Source organism: Mesocricetus auratus, unplaced genomic scaffold, assembly GCF_017639785.1.
Source record: "Mesocricetus auratus isolate SY011 unplaced genomic scaffold, BCM_Maur_2.0 Super-Scaffold_4256, whole genome shotgun sequence".
NCBI lineage: Eukaryota > Metazoa > Chordata > Mammalia > Rodentia > Cricetidae > Mesocricetus > Mesocricetus auratus.
This window is the reverse complement of record NW_024429182.1, coordinates 101,207,633-101,227,554: the sequence shown is the minus strand read 5'-3', so window position 1 is coordinate 101,227,554 and position 19,922 is coordinate 101,207,633. Positions and strand designations below refer to the sequence as shown.

General features: G+C 40.9%; 1 protein-coding gene across 1 annotated transcript in view; it reads left to right on the top strand.

Annotated features, from left to right (window-relative positions):
- Nucleotides 1-549: 549 nt before the first annotated feature.
- The window catches only part of Gab2 (GRB2 associated binding protein 2), a 164,989-nt gene continuing 145,616 nt past the window's right edge, over nt 550-19,922 (top strand). Inside the window, exon 1 of the mRNA XM_005073940.4 lies at nt 550-734. Coding sequence (XP_005073997.1) covers nt 660-734 — 75 coding nt within the window. The 5' untranslated portion in view covers nt 550-659. The remainder of the gene's footprint in view (nt 735-19,922) is intronic.

The window sequence follows — 19,922 nt, the reverse complement described above, 5'->3', positions numbered from 1 at the left end:
CATTTCAGCCAGAATCGGACTTAGTGAAACCTGAAACTGTGAGAATGGACAGGAAACTGGAGCAGTCCTCGGATCTCTTTCCCACACGACCCTGGGGTGGGGGTGGGGGGAGGGGTAGGATCGATGTCTGATCTAGGGTGGGCAGCCTCTACCCTTCTCTCGCCCTAGCGCCAACACCAGCACCAGCCAGCAGGTCTTCACGACCCCGCCTGCAGCTCTAGGCTGGGGGGGGGGGAGGTGGAGGGGAGGACAAAAAAAACCAAAAAAACAGCCAAGATCCTGAGGGCGCACCGGCTGGCGACAGCTCTGCTGGCCTCCTGGCCTCCAGGCCCGGAGGGTCCGAAGCCTGGCTAGTTGGCCTTTGCGCAGGCTGCCCTCAGGGACCCCGCGGGGGCTGTGGGCGTGGCGAGCGCCCGCCTGCTGAGGCGCCCTGGTGGGGCTGGCCCTTGTGTGTATGTGCGCGCGCGCGCGCGCGGCGGCGGCTGGGAGGGGGGGTGTGGAGCACGCGCAGCCGGGCCCGCGCACCGCGCCTCCTCGTCCTCGCCCGGGGCTGCCCGGCCCCTCCCCTCCCCCGCGAGCTGCGCACCGGCAGCCGGCTGACCCAGCAGCCCGCGCCCTTGTCCGCGCGAGCTGGCGGCGGGCTCCAGTCAGCCGGCGACATGAGCGGCGGCGACGACGTGGTGTGCACCGGCTGGCTGAGGAAATCGCCTCCCGAGAAGAAGTTGAGGCGCTATGTGAGTGAGGCGAGCGGGCGCGGCCCGGCTGGGCGGGCGGGCGGGCGGGCGAGCGGACGGACGAGAGGTGGGGGGGCGTCCCGTGGCCTCTGAGGTGGGGACGCTGAGAGAGGCCGGGAGCGGCCGGCCCGGGGGCCCAGCGGCCTCTGAGGGTGCGAGCGGCGGGGCGCGAGCGGGGCGCTGCACACCTGTCACAGGTGCGCCGCCGAGGGGCGGGGCGCAGGTCGGGGCTGCGGCTCGGCGGCTGCCGCTGCTCGTCGCCGGCCTCCCCGGGAACTCCGCGCGGTGCCGAAGTTTGTAGCGATCGTTCTGGGCGATCCGGAGAGTTGACGCCCGGGACTGGAGGGGCCCGAGTCGCCCCGAGCGGGAGGGTAGGCTGAGGGGCCGCGCGGTCCCGGGCCCACAAAGGGCGAGGCGCCGCGCCCCTCTCCGGGTCCCTTTCTCTGCCCGCCCCTCCCCGGTGGCCGCCGGCTTCCTTCCAGTCCGCGGCCGCTGCATCACCGGTAGCGTCAGCGGCATGTGCAGCGCTTGTATTAAGTGACTCATTTGTTTGTCCCCCTTCTTTCCCATTATTCCATGTGTCTCTCACAGTCCCTTCACTCCCCCCCCCCCCACCGGGTGACACTGCAATTTGGTCCGCTGTAACTGGCCAGAGTTTTGTGTTGTGCAGCCCTTGGTGTCTAGGGTCTGGAGAGATCATGGTTCTGAATTTGCTAGGTGGTGCTAATTGACAATGTTTACTGAAATTGCTGGGACAAACTGTCCCCTCTAGGTGAGAAACTGACAACCGTGGGGGTGGGGGGAAGGTGCACCGGCTCCTTCCCTTGCGAGGTCAAGGAACAAAGTGGTGCCAAGATCTGAGACTGGAGGAGTCCGAGAGTTTAGAAACGGAAAGTCCGTTAAAGGAGTGCAGGTTCTCCCATCTTCTCCCTCTTCACTTGCCAAGAAACGTCCTTGTTATGCTGCCCGGGAGTGCTGGACTCTGAGAAATCACTCCCACAGCCTGGAAGTGAGCGAACGGTTGCTCCAGCTGCAGTGCATCAAGGGAGCTCCCAGCAGACCCTGCCCTCTGTCAGCTGCACAAGTGGCTGGCCATGGGGGACAGAGCTTACCAGAGTTTCCTGTCTCTGCTCCCCAGATCAGAATCAAGGGACTTCTGGCCTCTGGACTGAGGAAGTGACATTCTGTTTTTCAAAGGAAGTGCTGTTGTTGGGGAGTGCGAGTGTGTCAATGAAATCAGACTCTGACTTAGGTCATTTGTGTGGGAGTGGGGGAATCTAAGGATTTAGTCCGTGGTTTTTGAACATGAACAAAGATTTGACATATAGTAATAGGGTAGAGGTGTTTAAACTTTAACGCTCATTGGGGGCGGGGTTCTGATGTGGATAAAATATTTTTATTACTAAGAGAGGGTTTTGTGGTGTTTTGTTTTGTTGCCTGTTGCTGTAACCCAGGCTTGTAATTTCAGCACTTGCATTTGGGAGACAGAGATAGGAGGATCACGGGTTCAAAGCCAGCATAGTTCCAGCACTCTAGGCCAGCTTAAGCTAGATGAGGTCCTGTCTCTCATTCGAACACACACAACCCAGCCCAACAAACAATACACACGCTGTGCAAGTGAACAACACCAAGATGGCTCAGTGGGTAAAAGTGCTTGTCCCTCAAACCTGGTGACTTAAATTTGATCCCCTGGAGGCCATATAAAGATAGAAGAAGAGTTCTGACCTCCACGATCATGCACTCACATACACAATAATGATAATTAAGGAAATTGGGGGGGATTTTTTTGTCTCAGGGGGCATGGTTGCTCATGTCTGTAATCCCAGCACTTGGAAGGTGGAGGCAGGAGTATCAAGAGTTCAAGACCATCCTTGGTTACATAGTGAGCCCAAGGCAGTCCAAACTACAAGACCAGCCAGGGGAATAGTGTCCTGTTTTAAAAAAAAAAAATGCAACTTTCTAATTAGAAGGGAATGTAACATAGTTGAATGCTTGCTTAGCATACAAGATGTCCTGGGGTTTATCCCAGTACAGCATAAACAGGGCTGGATGGCACAAGCCTGTAATACCAGCATTCCAAGGAGGAGAAGGAAAGAGGATTAGAAGTTCAGATCATCCTTGAATTGAAAAAAAAAAAAAACAAGCAAAAATAATACTACTTTAGAAATCTTTGAAACTTTGTTTTTGAAACAGCTTGCAAAAAAATTGACACTGTTGCACTTTGACTCATGGCTACATCAACCCTACCATGTAGATTCTCTTCATGACCTAGCTCTTGAGTATTTTTTAGAACAGCTTTAGCTCAAAATAGCCAAGTTTGGAAGCTTGTTTCAAACCCAGTTTTACCCACTTAAACTCCTTAGCTTTCCTGGTCTTCTGATGACCTCAGCCTCCCCCTTTCACACATTCCCTTTGGCTCCAGCCCCTCAGGCATCTGACATAAGCAACAGCCTGGTGTGACTGGAAGCCTCTCCAGTTGTAGAAGTTCAGTCCTCCTGCTAGAAACAGTTAATCTTAAATAACCTATGCTTGCAGAACACAGCCTCCTTCTACATCCACTAAGTGTCTTGGGGGAAACAGTTGGCTTTTACCCATACATCTTCATATTAGGGATTGAACTAAAGGTCTTGCCTGTGAACTCAAATTCTTGCCTGTTCTGGTCAAACAGTCTATTACTAAATCCCCAGCCCATCCCCAGCCCTTACATTTACTTTTCCTTTTAAAATCTCAGCCAACTGTTTTACATTACAGTTCTGTTCTTGGTTTCTTAGAAGCTCAAATTAATTAGACTCAAACTTAGAGATATTTCCCAGCCAGATTGCTATGTACATAACCCCTAAATAGCTGCTGTGATCGGTATACTTAATAGTCATGTGGTATTGTAAATTGATGTGTCTTCAAGGGTGCATCAAGCATCAGAGAGAGAGAGAGAGGAGAAAGTAGCTTATTAAATACATGACAGTTTAAGGCTGTTTTGAAAACATAACTTTCTAATTTGTGGGGAGAGGTAGGCAATAGGGAAAAATACCAACTCTGAAGAAGCTATGTTGTTAGGGATGTGTTCTGTTGTTTTTGTTCTGTGATAGGGTCTCACCCTCAAGCTGGCCTGAAACTCACTAGCCTTGAATTTGGGGTAATTTCCTGGTTCTCTCAAGTGCTGGTATTGAAGGCATATGCCGCCACACCTGGATATTGGGTTTTGTTTTTAGGGACTTTTTTTCTCATTGGATTTTCTAATTGATTACCCATAATAAAGGACAAATAAATGATCTAGGGCAGCAGTGCTCAACCTGTGGATTGATAAATCTTTCACAGGGGTCACATATCCTGCCTATCAGATATTTACATTATGATTCATAGTAATAGTAAAATTACAGTTACGAAGTAGCAACGAAATAATTATATGGTTGGGAGTCACCACAACACGAAAAACTGCATTAAAGAGTGTAGCATTAGGAAGATTGAGAACCACGGCTCTAGAGAATATTTGTTATGTGTCCTAAAGAAACTGGGTGGGGAGAAGGAACATACTGAGTATTATCCCTGGTACATCATGGGATTACACTGAGAAGTTGACAAAATAAAGAACATCATTCCCATGCATAGCTGTGAGTTCACACATGCATGAGAACACATGGATATATGTACTTAAATGTTTTGTGGAGGGTAGACTTACAACATATAAGGCATTATAGTCTATTATAATTTCATAGTGATGCAAGATTTGAGGGAATAGAAGATTGGTCACAGCATTGCCCCCTGGTGGTTTGTTTGAAGAAAGTTGTGTTGGTTCTAATGAACAGCTGCAGGAAGCAAAGAGTAACTGTTTGTTCTTCTTTTATTATCATTATGAAATATGTGTATTCCTGGCTTTGGATTAGTTGACTGACCCATCCCTTCAGTGTTTGCTGATGACCTTGCCGTCTCATCACAAGGAAAATCGATCAGGGTATGGCCATCTGCACAAATCACAGTCAAATGTCCCAATTTACTCAGTGTTTCCATGATTTCTTTCCTTTTCTCCTTCTCTGAGAGTAGATGAGGTGCTCCACTGTCAGAGCTAATTCTACTGCTTGTTCTTTGGCTCATATTCTCTCCTACCTTCTCAGACAATTCTTGCCCCTCTTGGCAATTTTTAAATTAGTTCTTTGAAAACAACTTTGTCCAATGCATTTTGATCATAGTCATCCTTCCTTCGTCTCTTCCCAGATCCAGCCCCTTCCCTACCCACCCAACTTTGTGCCCCAGTCTCACCCCAAACCAACAAGTCTAATGTGTCACCCATATAAGCCTTGATATGTGGCCAGGCACTGGATTGAAGGGTGCCACCATGGCTATCTTATTGATAATTTTAAAGGGCCAGCTGTTTTTTTTCACTGATTTTATCTATTGCTTTTCTGTTTGCAATTTCATTAGTTTCTGTTCTTTATTATTGCCTTTTTTCTAGTAGCATTTGATTTATGTATATTACTTTTCTAAGTTTTTTTAAATGTGGGAGATTAAATTATTGATTTGAGACTTTCCCTCTAGTACTAATATATGCATTTAGAGCTATAAATCCCCTTTGAGGGTTGTATTAGTTTATTCTAAAATTTTTAATAATTTATATTTTCATTTAGTTCAATGTCTATTTTTTACTTCTCTTGAGACTTTCTTTTGATAATTTAGATGTATGCTGCTTAGTTTCCAAATGTTTAAAGACTTTCTTATTATTTCTCTGTTCCCAATTCTTAGTTTGGCTCCATTGTGGGAATAAAATACATAGTTTGTTGAGATTTATTTTATGGCTGAACATGGGATTTTTCTGCCTTTATGTTTCTTGACTACTTGAAATGATGTTTATTCTATCATGAAGTAAAGTAGTCTACAAATGCCAATTAGATCAGGTGTCACATGTATATAATACTAACACTTGAGGTGATAATGTAGGAAAGTTATGACTTTGATAGCTACAGTTACATGGAGAGTTCGAGAGGTCAGCCTAGGGCTTCAGAGCAAGACTGTCTCCAAAATGCAACAAAAATATTACTTTAACTCAGGACATTCTCCTGAGTTTCACATGTGTGTTTTGCAGGTATGTCCTGGTGCCTGTGGAAGCCATAAGTGGGCATTGGATACCCTGGAACTGGAGTTATAGATGGTTGTAAACCACAATAAGAACTGGAAACAGAACCCAGGTCCTCTGGAAGAGCAGCAGATGCTCTTACCTGCTGACTCATCTCTCTGTCCCTGAGTTTTATTTTATTTTATTTTAGAGATAGGAGCTCACGTAACCCATGATAGTCTTGAATATATTATATAGTCCATATTGCCCTTGAATCTCCTGAGCTTGTTGTTACTAACATTATATCCTGTTTCTTCATGTAGACGTAAGCCACATGTTCATCAGTGAATGGATGGATAAGAAAAATGTTATTGCTGGCCGGTGGTGGCGCAAGCCTTTAATCCTAGCACTCAGGAGGCAGAGGCAGGTGGATCTCTGTAAATTCAAGGCCAGCCTGGTATACTGAGTGAGTTCAGGACAGCCACACTACACAAAGAAACCCTGTCTTGAAAACACCAAAACCAAAAAAAGAATAGCCTTAAAAATGTTGACACAAAATTATGTGACCCCTGATGATGATATGATAAATAAGCTACTCAAAAAGGACAAATATTATATGACTATTTTCAGAATGTATCTAGATTAGTGATGGAAAGAATGGTGACTTGGAAAGTCAGGAACTATTTATTTGCAGTGGATTCACAGTTTCAGTGGTACAAGTCGAAAGAGTGCTGAATAAGGATGGTAGTAATGGTGACACACAATATGAATGTCATTAATGCCAGCTCAGGGTATTTCATTTACTACCTTAACCACTTAAAAACCGTCAAGATGGTAGATTTTATATTTTGTGTACTTTACCACAAAAAAAAAAAAACTTCTGTAGGACTGGAGAGATGGTTTCTGGGTTCAATTTCCAGGGACCACGTGGTGACTCACACCCATCTATAATTCCAGTTCCAAGGGATCTGACACCCTCTTCTGGCCTCTGTGGGCACCAGGCCATATATATGGTACACAAACATACATGCAGACAAAACACCTATACACATAAAATAATAACAAATTTTAATTTAAAAAACCCTGCATTTGATAGGGGTTAGGAATGTTGCTGGTATTACTTATCTTTATTGTGGATATTTCTAATTTCATGAGAAAAGACAGGATGGACTCTCCATAGCCTTAGCTATCAACATCTGAGAGGCAGAGGCAGTGAATTTACACCAAGTTTGAAAATACATCTGTTCCTTCACCAAATGAAACATCACTGGCATAGCTTTCTATCTCTGCCTGGCCTTTCTCTAGATCACAGGGAATAATGGAATATGATAACTTGGTGCTGCAGCACGATGTGCAGAAGTGTAAAGCAGGCTTTGTCAGCATCCAGATTAATTTTGACAACTGTAGCTAGAGAATATATCCCATTCTTTCTCTTCCTAAAGGAATAAATCAGTACTTAACCCTGCATTCAAAGAATTTGCAGACTATGAAGACAAGAAATAGACATGAGAAGCAGAATACTGCTCTTATGTGGATTTATATTATCCAGGCAACAAACTGCAATGGCAAGAGCTGTAGGTTTAGAAGATGACAGGAGTTTTGAGGCAGAAGGGAACCTGAATTGTACTGAGAAGTTTATGAGCTAAAAGGAAAATGGTGTGTAGTATGACATAGGCTGTGAATATGAGATTGGGAAACAGAAATCCATCCAGAAAGGAGACATCAAGTCCATAGAAGAAAACTGAAAGAGCGTTGAGGAAGGATGTTCTCTAGAAGGCCCTTGATGGTAGGAAAGTATCTACTGGTGAGGAGCATCCCTCTTAGTAACTCTTTGCCTCACAGTGTTTGTCTTCACAAGACCTGCCTCAGTGTTTGGGTTCTTGAGTGGATTATTTCCTTCTCTGCCTCCCACTTTATTGCCTGTAAAACTGAAATGATGTTTTTTACTCCACTGAGTTTGAGAATTTACCAGGAGAACGTGGGAAAGGATTCTCAAGCACTTTCTAGCACAGAGAAGTAGTTAGTGGCTGGAAGTAGTTAGTGTCGGAGGAGGTAGCAGAATGGGACGATGCAAATTTACACTTATTAAGCCTTCCTTCCATAGAAAATCTGACCATGAGCATGAGTGTCTTCACATCCATTTGTCCATGGGGCCAGATCAGAACTGCAACGTGTGTGGGATTCTGAAGCTACAGTTGAGTGCTGAGGAATTAGGTGTTTCCGGGGAGGAACATCTCAAGGGTCTTCCAGCTTCAGGGAATGGAAATTCAGTTACAGAGAATTGCCCGAAGCTGTGACCTTGAGAAGTGTGTGTGTGCTGGGAGTATGGTGACCCACTCGAGATTCTGGAACCCATATTTGAGAGTTGTCTAGAGTGCAAAAACTTTCTAGGGAGTGCTGCATTTGTTTTTGTTGCTCTGATAAAATATTACAACTAAAAGTAACTTAGGAAAGAGTTTGTTTTGTTTTATAGTTAAGGGTGTTTGAGTCCATAATGGCAGGGTTCTGGAGCAGGAAGCTGGATAATCGCATTTCATCTACACACCAGGAAACAGTGAACTGGAAGCTGACCCCCAGTGTCCTGCAAGGTGGTACCTCCTAAAGACTCCATATCCTTCTCAAACAGTGCCCACCAACTGGGGACTACATGTTCAGATATCTGAGTTTATGGGAGACATTTCTCATTCTAACTACTACTAATAGCAATCCTTCAAACTCAACTCAGAGATCCTCTCCACATTTCTTCAAAGTGAGTCTTTTTCTTAACTTGCTTCTAAAATACATTTTTACCTCTATCATTCTGATACTGGCCTCTCAGTTTCCTTTTGCACTTGCAGACAATGTAATGTCTCATTTAGCACAGGGTATGTGTGTGGTGCCATTTGTTGGACAACAGCTCAAAGCAAGGTGCCATCAGTCATTGTCACTAATTTATTGTACTCTCAATTTATGCTTACTACTTTTACTGATTTACAAGTTGTTGGAATAGTGGAGGTAAGGGGTTGGGGATATATCTGAGTTAATAAAACATTTTTCCATGAAAAAATGAGGATCTAAGTTCAACCCCAGAACCCGCACAAAGCCAGGTCTGGTGGCACATGCTTGCATTCCCAGTACAGGGGACATAAAAAATATGAAGATCTTTGGAGCTTACTGGCCAACCAGCCTAACCTAATATGTGAGTTCCAGCCTAACCTAATATGTGAGATAGCTTCTGAGGAGTGACATATGATACTGTCCTTGGCCTCCACAAGTTCTTGTACACACATGCACAAAACACATACAGAACAGTGAACTGGTTCTATAATATCCTCCAAACAGATCAATTGTGATATTTTTGAGATAGTATCTATATGTGTTACCCAGGCTGATCTTGAATTTAGTATAAAGTCAAAATCTTCCCACCTTAGCCTCCTGAGTAAATGGGACTACAGGCATGCACTATAATCTGACTCTCAGTATTTTTTATAATTATGAACTCACATAACTTAAATATATTCAATATGTATTTGTTTTTGGCTTTGAAGTTCAAATTGTACTACTTTTAGCCTGTGGGACCCTATACAAATTGGCTTCTGATATTATATTACTAGTCTAATGGTTTCTTTACTGTGTGGTATGACAAGGTTTTCCAGGTTTATTTTGCACATATCTTGATGCAGATATGGAATTATCCAGTTCATTAATAGATCCTGATTCCTTTTATGAAGAATGCTATATAGAACTGGGCCATGGTGATGAACGCCTTTAATCTCACCACTTGGGAGGTAGAGGTAGCGGATCTCTTTGAGTTCGAGGCCAGCCTGGTCTACAGAGTGAGTTCCAGGACTGTTACACAAAAAAAATCCTGTTTTGAAAAGAAAAAAAATTCTATATAGGAACTCACTGTGGAAAGTAAAGAATATTGTCATTATGTTGGTTACACAGTTGGTTTTTACATGGTAATCAACTATCAATAAGCTAGCATTTTGTATTCTGCTCCCCCCATACATTGCAATTATGAATAGGTTTCTGTACAGTTTTTAATTATTAAATATCTTGATTACATAAAAAGCAAATTGTGAAATGAATGAAGATTTATATGGCATCACATATTATCAAAACATCACATTTGTTTCATCTATTCCTTTACTATTTCTTTTTTGTTTGTTTTTTGTGTTTTTCAAGACAGGGTTTCTCTGTAGCCTTGGAGACTGTCCTGGAACTCCCTTTGTAGATCAGGTTGGCCTCGAACTCACAGAGGTCTGCCTGAATCTGCCTCCCAAGTGCTGGGATTAAAGGTGTGAAACACTACCACCTAGTTCTTTCTTCCTTCCTTTCTTTTTCTTTCTTTCTTTCTTTCTTTCTTTCTTTCTTTCTTTCTTTCTTTCTTTCTTTCTTTCTTTCTTTCTTTCTTTCTTTCTTTCTTTCTTTTGATTTATAGCACCTGTTATTCCCAGGTGACCGACCATCAAAGTACTAACCAGGCCTATTCCTGCTTAGTTTCCAAGATCAGAAGAGATCCGATGTGGTCTCCTTTTAATATATCTTTGCTTTAATATTATAAAACAAATCCTAGGAGTATATATAAATCTTAAAAGTATCATCTTAGTGAAAATGTCATATATTATGTATATGTCTCCCCCGTTGGACATTGGTGTTGCTTTCAGTGACTTACAATCATATGCAATGTGCATGTCATATAGGTGGCACTCTTCTAACACTTCACTTAGTTGCTAACCATTTATATATACAACTACAGTTCACATGGGAGATTTCTTGGAAAGAAAATCAGCATCTTTCTTTAGTCTGCCTTAAAAGAATGTGACAGTTGGAGCTCTGGTAGTTTGCACAGCCCAGTTATTTATTCTTTAAAGTTTTGAACAAACATTAGTGTTGATGACATTTCCTTGAATAAAAAAGAATGGGGGGGGCTGGTGAGATGGCTCAGTGGGTACCTCTTGCTCTGAAGCCTGGTGACTTGGGTTTAATCTCCAGAACCTACGTGGTATAAGGAAAGAACTAACTTCCCTCAGGAAGTTCTTCACACATGTGCTGTGGCATATGTATGTCTTCCTCCTTGCATACAAGCAATGGATTGACTAATTAGTTATGTTTTTAAAAAGGAAACAACTGGAATAAGAACCGAGTTGAAAACTAGATTGTTTAAGCTAAGGTTCTGCAAACTTTCACAGGGTGAGCTGTTAAAAATTAGTTTGTTTGTTTTTTTCATGCCATACATGGTGGCATATGCCTTCTGGTCCTAGCTACTTGGCAGGCTGAGGTTGAACCTGGGCAACATAGTGAGATACAACCTCAAAACTGAACAGGAGGAGGTTCTCATGAGACCTTACTCCAGGGTGTATAGGCAGTTAATGGTTGTTAGAGGAGGAGGAAACATTTTCTTCAGTGGTGTAATTATTGGTAGAATGCTTAGGCTCCTATTGTCATCATGCTCCTATAACCAACTCTAATGAAATTCACTGGGACACACACACACACACACACATAGAAGTAAAAGGGGTTCTACTTGGAAAGAGGAAGGAGATCAACAGGAGTGGGAGAGGGACAAGAGAGGATAATAAAGGGAGTGAATAAGGTCAAAATATATTGTAAACGTGTATGAAAATGTACAATTAATATATGCTTAATAATACATAAAAACAGAATTTTAGTGATACTTAAATTTTACTTTTATAATATAGTTATTGTAAACATAGACAACAGAAAAGTAACCATATTAACAGCACCTGCAGCAAAGGGATACACAACATGTAAATGTATTTCTTTTGTCTAATTTTTCTGCATTTATGTATTTGTATAGTTTACATACTGTAAAAGACTATTCACCCTGTGAATTACCTTAAGTTGGTATATTAAAAAATATTCTGTGCCATAAAATAGCCTCCTAAGACATGACTTGCTTGTTTGTTTATTTGTTGTATTGCCTTGGCTAGCCCAGAAATCACTATGTAGAGTAGGCTGTCCTCAAACTAACAGAGATTCACCTGCCTCTGCCTCCTTATTGCTGTGTAATATTTGTTATATTTTATAATATTTGTAATATCTAATCCTGGGATTAAAGATGTTCACCACCATACCCAGTAAGCCATGGCTTTTTATTGACCATATAAGTCAAGAACGGCATTAATGTGGAGCTTCTCACGTATATGTAATGAAAGGTCACTTTTACCCATTTCATGCTCCTTTTTAAAGATGTATTTTTATTAAATCTTTGACAATTTCACTTAATGTATTTTGATCGTATTTACCTCCCACCTAATTCCCACCTCCCTAACCCCTTGAACTTCTTGTCCTCTTTTGAGTTTTTAAAAAATAAACCATGGAGTTCATTTGTGCTTTCCAATATACTCCTGGGTGTGAGGCCATCACCTGGAGTGTGGTTGACCTACAGTCTTACTGTAGTATCCGAAGAGCTGCACATGGGGATGCCAGGTCTGGTGGGAAGGCATATCTTCTTAGGGGAAAATCAGAAGTGGGTGGCATTTGAGATAGACCTCTAAAATGAATCATAATCAAATGTCACATGAGGTAAGTCTACAGAATAACAACTGAAAAGCCCTTAAAAGAGAACCACTAAATTAATATGCACATCTGGTCAGATCACTCACTCATTACTACTGAACTACAGGAGATTCTTTGCTCAAGCTATTTATCTTTTCTCTTTTTGAGACAGGACCATATATATTCTAGGTAGCTTTGAACTTAATAAGTGTATGAGGCTAGCTTTGAACTCCTGGTCCACCTTGTATCAACCATCTGAGTGCTGGGATTAGAAGCATGTGATATCACATCTAGTTTCAGGTTATTTCATGTTTTCTCTTCTACAACCCCCAAAGTTACTTCCCAACTACATGATCTATTTATATCACAGAATATCTAACATTTAAACAAGCAATTCCTTTAAAAATATGAGTTGATAATACATGAAAATATATTCAAACTCAGTAGCAATCAAAGAAATTTAAATGAAATTTTCAAGTATTTGAAAAATATATATCTAGTATCAAAGAGGAATCCTAGAAACCAAAACTCTACCTATCCTTTCTGAAAGTCTATTTGTTACAGTGCATCAAAAGGTATGAATAACTCTACTCTGTGAATTAAAAATCTCATTTATAGGAATTCATCCTAACTACAGAAATGTTGGTTTTAAAGGATCATAATATCATTTAAACTAGTCAAGATCTGGTAGGATCAGTAGAAAGTGTGCTTAGCATGAGTGAAGCCCTGGGTTCAATTTGCCAGCAAAATAAACAAACTAGACCTTAGCCAAAAGCCAAAGAAGCAATATAATAAATAAACAGTAAAGTACCGAAGTGTCCAAAAACAGAAGAACCACATACATATTTCACTGTAATTATCTTACTATTTATAGTATTTAAAATATTCCTGAAATTATATCCAATATCACAGCAACCTACAAAGTAATTGTGTAGGAGAATGCCAACTGGGATTTTCCCAGTTACCCTACAAATGTTAAATGGAATATACAGCTAAACAGTGGTGGTAAGATCCCACAAGGTAAAGAGAGCACTCAGTAAAAAGGACTGACATAATTCTAAGACTTAAAGAAGTTATATGAGATCTTCTAATCCAATCATGACATGTGTACATCAGCCTTTGCCCTATACATACAAAAGAGACTAGGAAGCAATTGTGGGACCCTTCATCCAGTGGGTTCAAAGAGAAATCAATTATAGGAGTTGAGTGGAGAGAAAAGGAAAAAAAGGAGAGGGCTGATGCCTGGTGAATATGTCTTTAGGCAGGCAACTTACAGATCTGCCTGCTTCAATCTAAACAAAAGGAAAATGGAACAAGTAGGGGAAGGAATGCTATCACCCCACCATTAGTATAGATAGAAGTCTGATGGGTCTAGTGGTCTCATGGAAATTTCTGGTGTTAAGCCCTCTTGCCAATTCTTCACCCAAGAGGGTTCAGTGTAGTAGAGGAGTGCATAAAATGGTCTGTCTGACAGAGAACAATAGAGCTGAATACTGGTCTTCAGGTCTGAAGACCATACAGTGAAGAAAGTCATCCTCCTAATGCACATCTAGGTAATGCTGGTTAAGCAGCTGGGAACTCTGTTCAGGAGAATCCAAGGCCTCCAGCAGCTGTAAGTTCTTGCTCCTTACTCCAGAACAACTCAAATCTAGAAGGGCTCGGGGAAGAAATATCAGAGATTGAATACCTTCTCCACAGTGGGAAACAGAACAGAGGAGTCAGGGGAGGAAATAAAACAAATCTACCCTTCATGTCTGCAGAACCACTAGAGTAGTCTAGTCAGAGGGAGACTAGATGCATGGAAATTTTTCAGTGGTGGATTTTGAATAATCCAACATGGCCAGGAAGTTGTGTGGTCTCTGCACCAGGTTCATGGAGAAGGGAGACTTTACCAGTTATAAAGAAAAGCAGTATCATTCTACATTTGCATTACTTGGAGCTGTTCAACTAACCAACTAAAGTTACCATTATTTCCATATTACAGAATAGGAAGAAGGAAATAGTTACATATTTTTCTTTTGTTCTGTCAATTATCCTAGCTACATTATCATAAACTTTTGGTCATACTAAAGCATGAAACTGAGTGGTATAAACATGTTTTTATTTTGCACATAGACTCTGTGGGTCAGGAATTCAGATAGCACAGCGAGAACTTCTATGTACTTGCCAGTATCCAGGGTCTAAGCTAGGAAAGGGAAAGGCTTGGGATGACTTAATAGCTAGAAATTAGAACTGTCTTCAAGTGTCACCAGGCCTATAGTGACTGAAACTTTCACACACTTGTACATATCTTGTACGTACGTGCAGCCTGGACTTCCTCAAAACACTCAAAGAAGATAGACTTCTATACGTGGTAGCTCAGAGATTCAAGTATCTTTATGGTCAGGATTTCATTTTATAATGAGCTAGCCTCAGAAGTTGTGTGTTACTTTTGCCATCATTTATTGGTTGAAGGACTCACAAATCCCTTTTGATTCAAGGAAAAGAAACACAAATTTGAAACTTCTTGATAGTTGTGTCTTCTTCCCTCTCTCCATCCCATATCTTCCCTGGTTGGGCAGCAGTTTGTCTGTATTATATGTCTCCAGATCTCATCAGTTGAGAATAACATCTGGAAAAACATTACTGCTTAGTATATATATCTGACTTATGGAAGAGACTCTTACTGGTTTTTCTGTGAGTGAGAGAAGGTGTCTATGTGATATGTGTATAATACCTATATGTGGCAACTTCTATTTTTATGTCTAATCAGAGATGTGCCCTGGAGTTATCTACTGAGTTGTAACCAATGCTTTCTGTCTTTGGGCATGCTGTATAGAAACCCACTGTGGAAGACATGCTGGTATTTGTTTCAGAGTCTGTACCCAATGAGAACTGAGTTCCATCCAAGATCTATACTGATCTGCTCATCTCTAAACAACTTCTAGATATACTGCATGTTATGCTCTGTCTATATGTAGAGTTTGTGGTGGTACACCAAGCTAGTCTTTGTCCTCTTCCTTCTGCTTTATCCAAGTATTTGCTCCCATGCTGTCTGTTGCCACAGAATGAACTATAGCCACCACAAGTCTACTTCCATTGATCATATAGCCTTTTCTACCTCAAACCCATCTGCAAGTAGGGAGACACTTGTTGGAAGGAACAATAAAGAAAAGTTACCTTGACACAAAGACACAAGCTAGGAAATCTTTCAAAAATGTTGTAATAATTCTGTTATTTCAAGGTTCAGAAAAATGACTTAAGCTGTTGCAAGAATGATTATAGACAAACTTCCTCCCATCAAGTCACATTTTTACGATCCCAGCATCATGCAGGCGCTTGAAATAATGTACAGGAAGATGTAGAGGAATCCTAAGAACACTTTAAGAATTCTTGTCCTTGCCACTCACTTTAAGGAATAAATCTTTGGACCTCAGTTTTCTTTTCTCTAAAGATATATGATAAGTTTTCTGACTTAAAGCTATTGACAAGTTTGACCTAATTGTTAAATGGCTACTTGGATGATTTACATGAAAACTCAGACAAAATCCAGTTTCCCATCTCATTATTTATAAAGGTTTCTAACACTATTTCCAAATGATTTGATGAGGTTTAAAAATATTAACTCTGGAGCCAGCTGTGATGGTGTGTGTCTTTCATCTCAGTATTCAGGAGGCAGAGGCAGCCAGATCTCTGTGAGTTTAAGGTCAGCCTAGTCTACATAGTAAGTTTCAGGTCAGCCAGGGCTACATAGGGAAAGTCTCAAAAAGTGTTTACACACACACACACACACACACACACACACACACACACACACACACACGAAAAAAAAGTAAAGGTTCTTGCCACCAAACCTAACAACCTAAATTTAATCCCCAGAACCCACATAATAGAAAGAACTGACTTCCACAAATAGCATATCCTCTTCACGTGCATAACATTAAATGCAACCCACCCCACAAACAAGCAAAACAACATATATATATATATATATAAGTTCAGAAAAACATATGTATATGTTTTTCAGGACAGGATTTCCCTGTGTAACATCCTTGGCTCTGCCTATTCTTGATCCTGCCTCACTATTGGCCATTCAGCTCTTTATTAAAACCATCAGGTGTTCTAGACAGGCAAAGAATCACAGTTTGACAGAGTTAAACAAATGCAGCATAAACAAAGTCACACACCTTAAAATAATATTCTACCACATTGGGAGAATGGTATTTTTCAGTGCTTTGCATGTTTAGGGAAATAGACCTTATTATGGCTAAGTCTACAGGGGCTTCTAATTACAATTAGCTTTGAAATAGAGAACCAATCCTTTTCCGTGCATAGTGATTTAACTTTGTGTTGAAGACTCTGCAATACACACAGACTTACATAATTGCTATTTTTTGGAAGGTCCATTATGTATAAATCTTCCCCTTTGAGGATCCAAAGAAGCTTTCTTTTGGAAAACTGTGACCCAGAAAAGGAGTACTAAGAAAACATAGACTCTTTACTTATTGCAAACAGGATGCCTCTCACTGGAGATGTAAAATATGTGGTCCTTGGCCTTCAGGTGCTTAGACTATAATCAATTAATGGGTAACAGATGGAGAACCACTGAGAAAGTGCTGTAATGTTGACATAAAGTACATGAGAGCCCAGAAGGATAGTTAATGAATAGGATGATCAGAGAAGGTTTTGATGAGATGTAATGTGAACTAGGTCTAGAAGGACTAGTAAGAGTTGGACTAGCAGAAGAGAAGGAACTTCATGAGAGCATACACCTTGTTAAGGCTGGCTGTAGCATGCTGAATGACTGAATAGAGCTGACATATGGGAGTAAAGGTGGGATTTGCAAGCTAAATGTTAGGAGTTTTGAGACTCTGTACATAAATACATTGAAGGCTCTTGAATGGTAAATCCTTTAATTACTTAATGTGGTCAAACATTCAAACACATTTCTTTTGCTTTTTAGTAGTATATTTTTGACTTACAAGTGAGAAGGAAGAAGAGTGAGGAAAAGTTTATAGGGACAAGAAACTTGCTCAGTAATCAGTCAATGTAAGTCAGGGCTGGGAGGTGTTTCTTAATCCCATAGGCAGCCCCTGTTCTCCAGGTAAGGAAGTTGAGGCTTTTATCCTATATCTGATGTTAACTGAACTTTGTGCCTTTGGCCAGTTCACTAATTATTGAGATTCATCCTCAAAAACAGACACTACTGCTTGACCACAAGGTAGCTGGATTCTATGCTAATAACAGCATGCATTTGCTCATTAAATACATTTTAGAGATACGAAAATTAAGAAATAGAAAGACTAAAGAAAATACTGAGGGTTACATTCTAGTAAATGAGATGAACAGGAAGGAATAAGTTCAGAAGAAATGACTTAAAAGGACATGGGGCTGCAAAGATGACTCAGTGGCTAAGATCGGTCACTGGTGTTGCAGATGACTGAAGTTTGGTTCTCAGCTACATCAAGCAGCTCATAACTGCACATTACTCCAGCTCCAATGGGATCCAAAATGTCTGCTTTGGTAGATATCTGCACTCACATGCACAAACCTACATGCTACGTACATGGGTGCACACGTAATTAAAAAAAACCTAAAAGAAAAACCATAGTTTCAGAATGTAGCCCAGACTGGCCTGAAAACCACCAAATAGCCATGACAGAACTCTTCCACCTTCTGCCTCTTCCAGGTTCTGGGATTATAGGAATATGTTGTCATGTTCAGCTTTGAAAGAGCATTCTTAAACTTTACTGGACATAGATTTGTAGCCTGTCACATATGTACCTTTACAATAAGGAAAAATACAAGTAAAAGCCTGACTGCTAGACATGATAGCTCATATCTATAATCCAGAAGTTAGTGGCAGAGGCAAGAGAACTATGAGCTGAAAACCAGCCTAGGCTACGGAATAAAACCTGTTCCAAAGCAAACTGGTAATACTGGTTATGTATTCCTAAAATATCTTCATACTCAATTTCTTCTTTTAATAACCTTTTGACTTATTGTTCATATTCATCTACATAAATAATTAACTACCTTCTATGCCAGAGGAGTATTGGTGATATAATACTTCTTTAGAACAACTTGTGTATTTATTTTTGGGCTGTGGAGCATGCAGCAAGCATGTGGAAGCCAGAGAACAACTTGCAGGAGTTGACTCTGTCCACTATGTGGATTCTAGGGATCAAACTCAGGTTTCCAGGCTTTGCAGAGTATACCCTTATTCACTGAGTTGTCTAAACCGGCAAGGTGACTCATGGCAGTCTTTAAAAGTTTTTTCTAAGTTATTTACATATTCCATAAATTTAACTGTATTTTAACATCTATAGAGATTCATTGTTTTCCCCTGAAATGCCCTTAAATTATTTGTTCATACTGCATTTCCAGAAATGACAACCAATTACATGCAGACAGTGACAACTTGCATGACTGAAGCTTGCAAGACATCATTGACAAGAAGAAACATTCTAATGTGGATATCAGTTTTTTATTAATAAAATATAGTATTCATTGGAAATCTCACAGTGGTGGGATTCTAGAACCAGAACTTACAAGTAAGGAATATAGATTCTGGAACCATTACATGCCAAAATCTTTCATTTGTAAGTTTTGTGGCTTGGGGCAAGTTCCTTTACCTCTAGTTCCTCAACTGGAAGATTTGTATAATAACACTTGCATTATAGAGTTGTTGAGAAGAATAATTACAAAGTATTTAGACTAGTGTCTGATACCTCTTAATGCTCTCTCCCCCATCTTATCTATCTATCTATCTATCTATCTATCTATCTATCTATCTATCTGTCTGTCTACATAGAATTACTATTTGTAGAGCATTTCAGTGTATCTTCAGACCTATTCAGTAGACAGTAACTTGGAACACAAAGAGATAATTCCCTCACAGCCTCATAGCTACTCCACAGCAGACCTGGAACATGTGGCTTTTGATTCTTTCCATTTTTGTATGTTGTCTCCACTTCTACTGGTTACATCAGGAACATAGACAGAAGATTGTGGCTACTCTTTCTTAGTTCTAGCCTACAGTTAGAAGAAATACTGGTCTTTTCATTTTTGGTATGTCTACACATTGGAGGATGCTGGAATTATTCTGGCTTTAGTACTGTCTATCAAAGATTGGACTCGCTCTATTTTTTTTGACAATCACTAGTTTTCTGAACTGAGCTTAATACACAGACATTATTCACCTGACGGGAATGTTTTCACTCATTTGTTTTAAAATATAGTAGGGAAGTTGTATCTGGTATTACATATCAGATTTGGGTAGACCCTGTGAGCTGAAGTTTGGGAAATGACAGGGCCTGTCCCCTTTCTCAAAAAGCCACATCAGCTTTTTCCTTGCCAAGTATGTAAAGGCTCCTATAGTACTTTTCTCCAGCTATGCCTCTGGTTGACTATTAATGTTTCTGCTTATTTCTCCCTGTAAGCAGAGATAGGGGGTGGAGACTCAAGAGAAACTTCTCTGGAAGAGCAAGATACACAGAAGAGGCTCCTTTCCCATCCCTTAATCCCAGGCTTAGCTCCTGCAAGATTCTGAATAATCTGGGTTTTGTAACCACCTTCTATTTCCTCTGTAGCCTTGAAACGCAGAGTATAATAAATTATCTGGGGTCATATCTTCCTTCATTACACTTCATTCTTCATTG